General features: G+C 45.0%; 1 protein-coding gene across 2 annotated transcripts in view; it reads left to right on the top strand.

The window, feature by feature from the left end:
* The window catches only part of LOC112223782 (zinc finger protein 385C-like), a 139,663-nt gene extending 127,690 nt beyond the window's left edge, over positions 1 to 11,973 (top strand). For both annotated transcript variants that reach the window (XM_024386984.1, XM_024386985.2), the window contains 6 exons: positions 1,284 to 1,470; positions 6,916 to 7,284; positions 7,441 to 7,643; positions 7,883 to 7,981; positions 8,123 to 8,215; positions 11,538 to 11,973. In XM_024386984.1, coding sequence (XP_024242752.1) covers positions 1,284 to 1,470; positions 6,916 to 7,284; positions 7,441 to 7,643; positions 7,883 to 7,981; positions 8,123 to 8,215; positions 11,538 to 11,774 — 1,188 coding nt within the window. In that variant the 3' untranslated portion in view covers positions 11,775 to 11,973. The remainder of the gene's footprint in view (positions 1 to 1,283; positions 1,471 to 6,915; positions 7,285 to 7,440; positions 7,644 to 7,882; positions 7,982 to 8,122; positions 8,216 to 11,537) is intronic.
* Positions 11,974 to 12,948: the final 975 nt, after the last annotated feature.

Genomic DNA, 12,948 nt, shown 5'->3' with positions numbered 1-12,948 from the left:
ATCAAAGGAATTGTCTGTAGAGCTCCGAGACAGGATTGTGTCGAGGCACAGATCTGGGGAAGTTTACCAAAACATTTCTGCAGCATTGAAGGTCCCCAAGAACACAGTGGCCTCCATCATTGAATGGAAGAAGTTTGGATCCACCAAGACTCTTTCTAGAGCTGGCCACCTGGCCACACTCAGCAATCAGGGAGAAGTGCCTTAGTCACTCAGACAGAGCTCCAGAGTTCATCTGTAGAGATGGGAGAAACTTCCAGAAGGACAACCATCTCTGCAGCACTCCACCAATCAGGCTTTTATGGTAGAGTGACAAGATGGAAGCCACTCCTCAATAAAAGGCACATGACAGCCTGCTTGTGGTTTGCCAAAGGCACCTAAGGACTCTCAGACCATAAGAAACAAGATTCTCTGGTCTGATAAAACCAAGATTGAACTCTTTGGCCTGAATACTAAGCGTCACTTCTGGAGGAAACCAGGCACCATCCCTACGGTGAAGCATGGTGGTGGCAGCAGCATCATGCTGTGGGGATATTTTTCAGCGGCAGGGACGTGGGGACTGGCCAGGAACAAGGGAAAGATAAACGGAGCAAAGTACAGAGATCCTTAAATGAAAACCTGCTCCAGAGCACTCAGGACCTCGGACTGGGGCGATGGTTCACCTTTCAACAGGACAACGACCTTAAGCACACAGCCAAGACAACGCAGGAGTGGCTTCGGGACAAGTCTCTGAATGTCCTTGAGTGGCCCAGACAGCCTGACTTGAACCTGATTGAACATCTCTGGAGAGCAGCGATGCTCCGCATCCAACCTGACAGAGCTTGAGAGGATCTACAGAGAAGAATCAGAGAAACTCCCCAAATACAGGTGTGCCAAGCTTGTAGCGTCATACCCAAGAAGACTCGAGGCTGTTATCGCAGCCAAAGGTGCTTCAACAAAGTACTGAGTAAAGGGTCTGAATACTTACGTAAATGTATTATTTCAGTTTTTGATTTCTTTATAAATTTTCAATTATTTAAAAAAACAGTTTTTTCCTCATTATGGAGTGTTGTGTGTCGATTGAAAAAAACTAATTAATAAGGCTGTAATGTATCAAAATGTGGAAAAATTCCAGGGGTCTGAATACTTTCCGAATGCACTGTATGAACTGTGTAACTAGTTACCAAGTTTTTTGCCAAAATCCTTCCCCTTTCCTAATTTCTTGTCATTTTTGGTTTCTGTTCTGATGCTGAGATCCAGGGATCTCTTCTCCTCTCATACTGTTTCTTTGTCTCCTCCATGACCAGAACCAGGCTGAGGCTCACTACAAGGGCCACAAACACGCACGCAAGCTGAAATCCATGGACGCCCAGAGGAACCGTCAGAGGGGCCAGGGCTCCATGGCAGGGAGGGAAAGAGACAGAGACAGGGGGAAGACTGGAGTGGCAAAGTCTCTACCTGCACTGATGGACCCCAGCCTCACAGAAGGAACAGGTAAAATACCAGGTCTGGGATAAAAGCTCCCCTCTCGCCTTCCTTTGAAGTAAGGATTGAGATCTGATTGCGATCAGCAATTAGGATTCATGTTAGATCAGTGATCATAGCAAGGAACGTGCATGCGGAGGATGTCGTTTTGACGTGTAGGAGCGGAGCTGTTGTTGTAAGCTATCCTGGAATTCACAGTGATTATGGTTCTGTTTCACGATTGTTTCAATTCACTGAATAAGAGTAGATTCCAGGCTTATTGTAACCTTGTTTTCTGTCTGCAAAACACAGCACAGAAACAGCACAGAAACTTGCCCATAATAACCATTTTAGGTTGACAAGACAGTTACTCTTAATCCAAGTTTGGAATGCTACTGCCAGGGATTGCGTTGCATACAATGCATTTTCATGACAGTTGTGTCGAAACCGCTTTAAAGATCACAGATTTCTCACAGACATTGTGAAAAGCTAAGTTACGGTAGGAGATCATTCCTGCTATAAATATTTTTTTGCATTTTAGTGCTATTTTGTGGACAGAAAATGTTGCCCATACCGTTTACGGATCAAAACAGTATCTTTGTCTTCCTGTTATTTTGTCTCTTTGTCTTGTCGTTTGTCAATCCATTTTTCTCATCTGAAAATAGCCCCATCTTCTGTCGCCCCTTCCTTCGCCGTATTTACTAGACTCATCTTCGTTTTCTATTGATTCTCTCCATACTTCGTTCACCATAATTCAATTCCATTTAATGACATAATGATAGAGCCTTTATATCCAGGGTAACCATGGCAATTGATTAATGGAGAGAAAGGGAGAGAGAAAAAACAGAGAAAGGGACAGTGAGGGAGAAAGGGAGAAAGAGTGAGAGAAAGGTAAGAGATTATTGATTTATAACTAACAGTCTCGTATATTCCTGTCTTTGACCAATGTTGTTATATGTTTACTTTGACAATGTACAGTGCGTTCAGAAAGTATTCACAGCCCTTGACTTTTCCAAATTGTATTGTTTTACAGCCTGAATTTAAAATGGATTCGATTGAGATTGTTTTTGTCACTGACCTACAGACAATACCCAATAATATCAAAGAATTATGTTTTTCTAAATTTTGACAAACTAATTCAAAATGAAAAGTTGAAATGTCTTGAGTCAATAAGTATTCAACCCCTTTATTGTGGCAAGCCTGAATAAGCTCAGGAATAAAAATTGGTCATATATTAAGTTGCATGGACTCACTCTGTGTGCAATAATAGTGTTTAACATTATCTTTGAATGACTACCTCATCTCTGTACCCCACACATACAATTATCTGTAAGGTCCCTCAGTTGAACAGTGAATTTCAAACACGGATTCAACCACAAAGGCCAGTGAGGTTTTCCAATGCCTCGCAAAGAAGGGCACCTATTGGTAGATAGGTTTTTAAAAAAGCAGACATTGAATATCCCTTTGAGCATGGTGAAGTTATTAATTACACTTTGAATGGTGTATCAATACACCCAAACACTACAAAGATACAGGCGTCCTTCCTAACTCAGTTGCCGGAGAGGAAGGAAACTGCTCAGGGATTTCACTGTGAGGCCAATGGTGACCTTAAAACAGTTACAAAGTTTAATGGTTGTGATACGAGAAAACTGAGGATGGGTCAACAATATTGTAGTTACTCCAACAATACTAACCTAATTGACAGAGTGAAAAGAAGGACGCCTGTACAGAATACAAATATTCCAATACATGCATCTTGTTTGCAGTAAGACACTAAAGTAATACTGTAACAAAGCAATACATTTTTTACCTGAATACAAAGTGTTATGTTTGGGGCAAATCCAATACAACAGATTACTGGGTAGCACTCTCCATATTTTCAAGCATAGTGGTGGCTGCATAATGTTATGGGTATGCTTGTAATTGTTAAGGACTGGGGAGTTTTTCATAATAAAAAATAAACGGAATGGAGCTAAGCACAGGCAAAATCCTAGAGGAAGACCTGGTTCAGTCTGCTTTCCACCAGACACTGGGAGATTAATTCAACTTTCAGCAGGACAATAACCTACATATGTGGCAGCTCCCTTATGATTGATGAGGATTTTCATAGGGCAAATGGATGGTCCCTTACTAGACGTCCGCGGGTGCTATTAAAATAGGCTGACGGCCTCAGGTCGCCCCAAGGCCTTGTCTTACGGGAAGTTAAAAAAAACAACTTTCCAGGACACTCTGTCACGCCCTGACCATAGAGAGCCCTTGGTTCTCTATGGTGTAGTAGGTCAGGACGTGACTAGGGGGTGATCTAGTATATCTATTTCTATGTTGGTGCTAATGTGGTTCCCAATTAGAGGCAGCAGTTTATCTTTGCATCTGATTGGGGATCATATTTAGGTAGCTATTTCCCCACCTGTGTTTTGTGGGATATTGATTGTTTTTATTTGTTTATTTATTTCACCTTTATTTAACCAGGTAGGCAAGTTGAGAACAAGTTCTCATTTACAATTGCGACCTGGCCAAGATAAAGCAAAGCAGTTTGACACATACAACAACACAGAATTACACATGGAGTAAAACAAACATACAGTAGAAAAATAAGTCTATATACAATGTGAGCAAATGAGGTGACATAAGGGAGGTAAAGGCAACAAAAAAAGGCCATGGTGGCAAAGTAAATACAATATAGCAAGTAAAACACTGGAATGGTAGATTTGCAGTGAATGAATGTGCAAGGTAGAGATAGAAATAATGGGGTGCAAAGGAGCAAAATAAATAAATACAGTAGGGGGAGAGGTAGTTGTTTGGGCTAAATTATATATGGGCTATGCTGCTCTGACAGCTGGTGCTTAAAGCTAGTGAGGGAGATGTGTTTCCAGTTTCAGAGATGTTTGTAGTTCGTTCCAGTCATTGGCAGCAGAGAAATGGAAGGAGAGGCGGCCAAAGGAAGAATTGGTTTTGGGGGTGACCAGAGAGATATACCTGCGGAGCGCGTGCTACAGGTGGGTGCTGCTATGGTGACCAGTGAGCTGAGATAAGGGGGGACTTTACCTAGCAGGGTCTTGTAGATGACCTGGAGCCAGTGGGTTTGGCGACGAGTATGAAGCGAGGGCCAGCCAACGAGAGCGTACAGGTCGCAGTGGTGGGTAGTACTGTATATGGGGCTTTGGTGACAAAGCGGATGGCACTGTGATAGACTGCATCCAATTTATTGAGTAGGGGTATTGGAGGCTATTTTGTAAATGACATCGCCGAAGTTCAGGATCGGTAGGATGGTCAGTTTTACAAGGGTATGTTTGGCAGCATGAGTGAAGGATGCTTTGTTGCGAAATAGGATGCCAATTCTAGATTTAACTTTGGATTGGAGATGTTTGATGTGAGCCTGGAAGGAGAGTTTACAGTCTAACCAGACACCTAGGTATTTGTAGTTGTCCACATATTCTAAGTCAGAACCGTCCAGAGTAGTGATGTTGGACAGGTGGGCAGGTGCAGGCAGCGATCGGTTGAAGAGCATGCATTTAGTTTTACTTGTATTTAAGAGGAATTGGAGGCCACGGAAGGAGAGTTGTATGGAATTGAAGCTCGGCTGGAGGGTTGTTAACACAGTGTCCAAAGAAGGGCCAGAAGTATACAGAATGGTGTCGTCTGCGTAGAGGTGGATCAGAGACTCACCAGCAGCAAGAGCGACATCATTGATGTATACAGAGAAGAGAGTCGGTCCAAGAATTGAACCCTGTGGCACCCCCATAGAGACTGCCAGAGGCCCGGACAACAGGCCCTCCGATTTGACACACTGAACTCTATCAGAGAAGTAGTTGGTGAACCAGGCGAGGCAATCATTTGAGAAACCAAGGCTATCGAGTCTGCCAATGAGGATGTGGTGATTGACAGAGTCGAAAGCCTTGGCCAGGTCAATGAATACGGCTGCACGGTACTGTTTCTTATCGATGGCGGTTAAGATATAATTTAGGACCTTGAGCGTGCCTTGTCCATTGTTCTGTTCTGGTTAGTGTTAATTGGCTTATTTCACTGTAGAGCCTCTAGCCTTGGTCACTATACCTTATCCAACCTTTCTGTTCCACCACCCACACATGCGATGACATCACCTGGTTTCAATGATGTTTCTAGAGAAAATATCTCTCTCATCACTCAATACCTAGGTTTACCTCCACTGTATTCACATCCTACTATACCTTTGTCTGTACATTATACCTTGAAGCTATTTTATCGCCCCCAGAAACCTCCTTTTACTCTCTGTTCCAGACGTACTAGACGACCAATTCTCATAGCTTTTAGCCGTACCCTTATTCTACTCCTCCTCTGTTCCTCTGGTGATGTAGAGGTAAATCCAGGCCCTGCAGTGCCTAGCTCCACTCCTACTCCCCAGGTGCTCTCATTTGTTGACTTCTGTAACCGTAGAAGCCTTGGTTTTATGCATGTTAACATTAGAAGCCTCCTCCCTAATATTGTTTTATTTACTGCTTTAGCACACTGCCAATCCGGATGTCCTAGCCGTGTCTGAATCCTGGCTTAGGAAGTCCACCAAAACAGACAGACCATCCTACCGATCCTCGGGGTAATGCCCCGCCTTATCTCAGCTCACTGGTCACCATAGCAGCACCTGCCAGTAGCACACGCTCCAGCGGGTATATTTCACTGGTCATCCCCAAAGCCAATTCTTCCTTTGGCCGCCTCTCCTTCTAGTTCTCTGCTGCCAATGACTGGAACGAACTGCAAAAATCACTAAAGCTGGAGACTCTTACCTCCCTCACTAGCTTTGAGCACCAGCTGTCAGAGCAGCTCACAGATCATTGCACCTGTACATTGCTCATCTGTAAATAGCCCATCCAATCTACCTCATTCCCCTACTGTATTTATTTCTTTATCTTGCTCCTTTGCACCCCAGTATCTTGCACATTCATCTTCTGCACATTCTACCATTCCAGTGTTTAATTGCTATATTGTAATTACTTCGCCACCATGGCATATTTATTGCTGGATATAGATTTTTATACTGTATAATTGATTGTATGTTTGTTTATTCCATGTGTAACTCTGTGTTGTTGTATGTGTCGTACTGCTTTGCTTTATCTTGGCCAGGTCGCAGTTGCAAATGAGAACTTGTTCTCAACTAGCCTACCTGGTTAAATAAAGGTTCAATAAAAAATACCAGTGTTGAGCAATGCTCTTAGTAAACAAAATCTACATCTGCCAGTGTTTTTAATTGAATCCAGCTCTCACCTGAATCCACTGTCTTACGCTGCCTGATATAGTTGCCAAGTGAATGCTGGCATTTCTCCCCCCATGTAGCCCTAACCCCATTGTCTTACGTCAGATAGAGACTAGAGTCAGGTGAGGGACTAATGCTGTGTAAGACTGAAGCCACCTGTCGGAAGACAATTTAACCCCAATCCCTGTCTGTATGTGAATACCACATGTACGATAACTCTCACACAGCAACTTCTCTCTCTCTCTCCCCAGGCCTGCTCTTGTCTCACCAGCCCCCCACCAGACCGAAGCTGGATGACACCCTCCAGGGGGTCTCCCCCACGCCTATGCCTGTCTTGGAGACCTCTTCCCTGGACGCCTTGGCCCTCCTCTCCCCCCACGTCTCCCCTGCTGTCTACCAGCTCTCGGAGCTCACGTCAGATGGTAGCCCTATGGAGGGCCCCAGCCCGACCCCAGACTCCAACCCGCCACTGGAGGGCCATTGGGAGTCCCCAGGGGCACCAGGAGGGGAAGAGGAGACCAGGCAGGGCAAAAAGAGCCCCCCTGCCAAGCAGCACCTCCACTGTCCCATGTGCAAAATCACAGTCAACTCCTCATCCCAGCTAGAAGCCCACTATAGCGGTATGCACTGCAATATGTCTATATGGCTACTTGCACTGCATTTGCTATTGAGTGATAAGTAGATACTATTTAAATGCTGACCTATGATTCTGATTAAATAAAAAATTTGTCTGATAAATGAATCAATAGCTATGTGATGTGTCTGTGCCTTTCTAGGCTCCAAACACAAGCAGATGCTGGAGGGCCAGGTGGGTGCTCAGGCGCGACGCCGAGGCAAGGTTATGTCATTGGCTAGGCCGACATGCAGGAGCAAGCAGGCAATAAGCAGCAAGGCCAGGGTGGGCGTGGCCCTGGCTAGCCAACCGTTCCACTGCGAGATGTGCGAGGTGTCCGTCAACTCGGAGACGCAGCTCAAACAGGTGTGTGTGTTTCTGAGTGTGTGTAGTACAGCCTCAAAATATATATGCCATGCACTCAGTCCTTGCATTTGGAGCTGCCTGTGAATTTGAGAGGGGTTACATATCCCTAGCCCCATCGCTCAGCTGTAGACCAATACAAGTGGGATTTTCGATTGTATTTCGAATGAATCCCAGAATGTAGCTTTTAAGGGATGTTTCACTCAGTATAAAACCTAACATGCTTTGCTTTTGTGCCTCAGCACATGAGCAGCAGAAGACACAAAGACCGGTTGTCAGGAAAGCCCCAGAAACCAAAGTTCAGCCCTTATACTAAGAGCCAGCCAAACCCTGTTTTAGCGGTGAGTGTCCGTCCAACACACACACAGACACACACACACACATCACACCAACTACCCCTCCTGTCCTGCCCATTCATTCCCACACAGCCAGCGTTCTTATTTTGTCACCCCCTTTCCCCCGTTCTTGTGTCCTCTCTGCAGAGCGTGAGATGGAGTGGTTTCCCGTTTGGGGGGGTGACCTCGGCCATAGGGAAACTGGCCAGCCACTGCCACCTCAGCACTTACAGCCCTCAGGTGAAGACCTATATGAGGACGTTTTGTGAATGTATTTTTAGCAACCAGAGACAGATGTCTTTATCTGGTTGACTGGATGTTTAACCAGATAACCAAACTATGACATCAGATGTCTTTACCTGCATGTAACAGAGACCAGTTGGTTGTATTTGAGTTATATTCGGTCTTCTAACCCAGAAAACCAGTTTAAAGGCAGGAAATAACGTCAGGGGCCACATTTTACCCGCTTAGGAAGAGTAAGAACCTGAATTTGAATTGGGCAATTGTCTTAGGTGGCTCTGGTCACATAAACGGCAAACACACATTTACTCACATTCCCAAACTTTCTCTGTCCCATTGTCTATCTATGGGGTTAATGAACTGAGCACTATAGCGTGCTGCTGCTATGTCGGATAGCTGACAAAGGGCCATGTTTGGGAATAGGCATGGTCACGTTCTTTCACAGTTCACTCACTACAAAAATAACTGCTTGAAAGTTGGTGAGGCCAAATATACTGGCAGGCACAAGAAGGTCTCTCACACATGTAAACATAGCCTCACACACACACAAACATTGTCACATAACCACAACACACACAAGCACATGCGCGCACACCAACACATCCACACACACACACAGACACAGACACAGACAGACAAAGACAGAGGGCCGCACAGGATTTGTGTTTGGCCAGCTGCTGGGTAGAGGCAGTGTCTCAGGCCATGGTCACAATCTTGTCTGGGATATTTAAGGCCAGTTCGTGAGGTTGCCAACAATCCACACTGGCTTCACACAAATTGATGGTGATGGATATTCACTCTCATGTTTCATTCACCCTCACTCTGACGTTAATGTTGTGGTTAGCTGAATGCATACAGGCCTGATCTAGAGTCTAACTTTTTGGATACAATTTTATGGGCCTGAAGAGAGAGAGCATTGTTAGACTGATTCTGACATGGGACACCAACATAATTTCTGGCCGAACAATAGCTAGGTTTCCATCCATTTGGCGACAGATTATTATGGGAATATTCTAAAATACGGATGAAGAAAATATTCCCACCAGTGGTGTGTTTCCACCAAACTGGCTTCCACCAACAATCAGTGCGTGATGAGGTAATGCACACAACAGTTGACTTTTCACTTAAGTTTTTATGTTCCAAATACAAAATGTAAGTTTAATGTGTTTCCGTTGCATTTTCAACTATATTGTCACAAAAACGGTTGCGTTAAATAGCAACTATGCCTACACTGGTCTTGACACGTCCGCTCTAGGCAACAGCTGGCAGATACAGTGCGGTTGGCTAGTCTACATGATGCGATTATTATGGATAAGAGCAAGAATATTTGTATTTGTCAAACGTCAGGCAAGCATCGATCATCATGTCACCAGAATAAGACCCTCGATATTTATTGGAAAGGAGCATCAAGATCACCATGCACTTTCACCACCCTGTGAAGTTCATCTGAACTTTTTTCATCAGTAGCCTAATAAACTGTATAGTTTCCTGAGTCATAGCGGGAAGACCACACACCATATCATCGCAAGACTCCCAAGTTTACTTCGATATGAAGGTTATTATATAAATATTTGGCGATGAAGGCATTTCCACTGCTGTTTCTCGCATAAATAATTTGACCAACAAAAAAAGATCCCACCATGTCGAACAAACAAATGATCTTTCGACATTTATAAAATTGTACCGAAACTTCCTGTTTCCATCACAGCTGGTACCACAGAGCTTGAGGTGGCCGGTATTCAATCAATTGCAGATAGTGGGTTTTCCAAATAATGCTTTGAGAAGTTGAATTTGCACCACTGTATGTCCTGGATGGAGGGAGTTATGGAAAATACATAACTATCAGGAAATTATTGAATACCAGACCAGGGTCAGCCACGCAATCTCCATAGACAAACAATGACAGTAGAATGGCCTTACTGAAGAGCTCAGTGACTTTCAACGTGGCACCGTCATAGGATGCCACCTTTCTGACAAGTCAGATCATCACATTTGTCTGCCCTGCTAGAGCTGCTCCTGTCAACAGTAAGTGCTGCTATTATGAAGTGGAAACGTTAGGCCACACAAGCTCACAGAACAGGACCGCCGAGTGCTGAAGTGCATGACGCGTAAGAATGGTCTGTCCTCTGTTGCAACACTCACTACCGAGTTCCAAACTGCCTCAGGAAGCAACAGCACAAGAACTGTTCGTCAGGGAGCTTCATGAAATGGGTTTCTATGTCCGAGCAGCAGCACACAAGCCTAAGATCACCATGCACAATGCCAAGCATCGGCTGGAGTGATGTAAAGCTCGCCGCCATTGGACTCTAGAGCAGTGGAAATGCGTTCTCTGGAGCGATGAATCACGCTTCACCATCTGGCAGTCCGACGGACGAATCTGGGTTTGGTGAATGCAAGGAGAACGCTACTTGCCCCAATGCATAGAGCCAACTGTGATGTTTGGTGGAGAAGCAATAAGGGTCTGGGGCTGTTTTTCATGTTTCGGGCTAGGCCCCTTAGTTCCAGTGAAGGGAAATGGTAACGCTACAGCATATGAGATTCTAGACGATTCTGTGCTTCCAACTTTGTGGCAACAGTTTGGGGAAGGCCCTTTCCTATTTCAGCATGACAATGCCCCTATGCACAAAGTGAAGTCCATACTGAAATGGTTTGTCGAGATCGGTTTGGAATAACTTGACTGGCCTGCACAGAACCCTGACCTCAACCCCATTGAACACCTTTGAAATGAATTGGATGCCGACTGCGAGCTAGGCCTAATCGCCCAACATCAGTGCCCGACCCGCACTAATGCTCTTGTGACTGAATGGAAGTAAGTCCCCGCAGCAATGTTCCAACATTTAGTAGAAAGCATTGCCAGAAGAGTGGAGGCTGTTATAGCAGCAAAGGGGGGACTAACTCCATATTAATGCCCATGATTTTGGAATGAGATGTTCGACGAGCAGGTGTCCACATACTTTTGGTAAGGTAGTGTATGTCTAATACCTTCAAATACCTGTGCCGAGGTTGATGTACACATGTTTGCCGGTACAATTGAACCAATATAATAGTACCAAAAGTGCAAACTCCATGCTAAATCAAGCACACCTCAAAGAGGTATTTGACCCTGGGTTGTGTTCATTAAGCACCAAATGGAGGAACACAGACGGAAACTGGCTGGGACTACTATGATTTGACCAATAAAAAGCGCACATTTTTGTTTTCCATTGCAAATAGTTTCAAAACGTTTTTTCGTTGCATGCGCTAATGAACCTGACCTGCATGTAAGTTTGTTGAATAGCTGCTGCAGACTCATACTAAAAACCCTATGGTTCCTCTCTTCCAGACCAAACTGGCCCTGCAGAAGCAGCTGTCCAAGGCCCTGTCGGCAGGTTTCCTGGCCAGCCACATGAACCCGGCCACCCTTTGCACCATGGCCTCCAATCCTCTGACCCTGCGGTGCCCCCCGGGGCCAGGCCATACACCCCTCATCCAGACCCCCCTGCTCAGCCCCGCGCTCTTCAGGCCCGCCCCGGGGCCCCTGAGGGCCACTCACACGCCCATCATCTTCTCGCCGTACTAGCCGAGTTTGGACTAGCTTGGATCAAATTGGCATACATTTACATTTTAGTAGAGCAAGACGATCTAGCCCAGCCTTTCTAGATGAAAAATAAGGACCTAAGTGGAGCTACTCTGAGGCCCTGTCCAGAAACAACCCTTTACCCTCCCACCTTGGCAGTTGTGTACAGTACAGTATATCATTTTATGCTGTATAAAATGATTAGATAGGTACTGTATGTAAGCAATATGGTTGGAGCTCCACTTTGACTTCTAATAGGCTAATTTGAATGTTCACCCTATCGCTGAAACCCATCAAATCCTTTCAGATCTTCACAAGTGCACAGAGGTTAAGGGTTGATTTTGTACAGGGCCTAAAACGTTTCTATGCAGCCAATGAGAGCAGAGCAGCGTGCCAACAAGTCCAACATGCAAAACCGCTTACTGGCTACGGTGCTACACACTGGAGAACCAGAGATGGCCGTGGCGTTTCAGCCACAAAATTGTTGCCCCTCTCTCCCGTTGGCTCTCTGACGACTGTCGACTGCATGCTCCAACGTGGTCTGGAGGACCCTCTTTGAAGCCATAGCGATGAACGATCAAGTTGCATTTGTTTTGTGCTATTTATTAGATGACGATAGAGAAGTAGGCCTATATTTATGTCACGTATAGTGTCTGTGGCCGATGTCCCCTCGCTTTAGGATTTTCCAAACAGTTTCACTCTGGGAGTAGGCCTACACTGTCAGATTTCCCTTGTCCAGTATTAGTCCAGCACCTTTTTGTCAAGGATACTGTTTTATTTATGTTGTGCTTTCAGCTAAGGTACTTTTCAACTAACACTTTCATTGAAACCCGGTATTAAATCCCAAAAGAGCAAACCTAGCTAGGTAGAGCCTCCACTGGTCAGCAATGTATCAGTCTCTCTCTCGCTCTCTCTCTCTCTCTCTCTGTCTCTCTCTCTCTCTCTCTCTCTCTCTTGTCTCTGTCTGTTTGTACTTCTGTTTTCTAAAGCCTTGTTGATGTTGGCCAACCTAAATAAACAGGTTTGGTTTTCTAGGTTGCAGCCGGTATCCAGCGCATTCACGGTAAATGCTGCATACTGTATGTCGGCTCAAACGGAAAGGACTTTCAAATGTCAATTCGCTATAACGCGGATCTACCTAAACGGTTTGAATCCTGGCTTTGGTCGGGGAACATGA

This window comes from Oncorhynchus tshawytscha, linkage group LG24 (assembly GCF_018296145.1).
Source record: "Oncorhynchus tshawytscha isolate Ot180627B linkage group LG24, Otsh_v2.0, whole genome shotgun sequence".
In the NCBI taxonomy this organism is placed as follows: domain Eukaryota; kingdom Metazoa; phylum Chordata; class Actinopteri; order Salmoniformes; family Salmonidae; genus Oncorhynchus; species Oncorhynchus tshawytscha.
The sequence above is the reverse complement of the archived record's forward strand: the minus strand, read 5'-3'. Positions and strand labels throughout refer to the sequence as shown.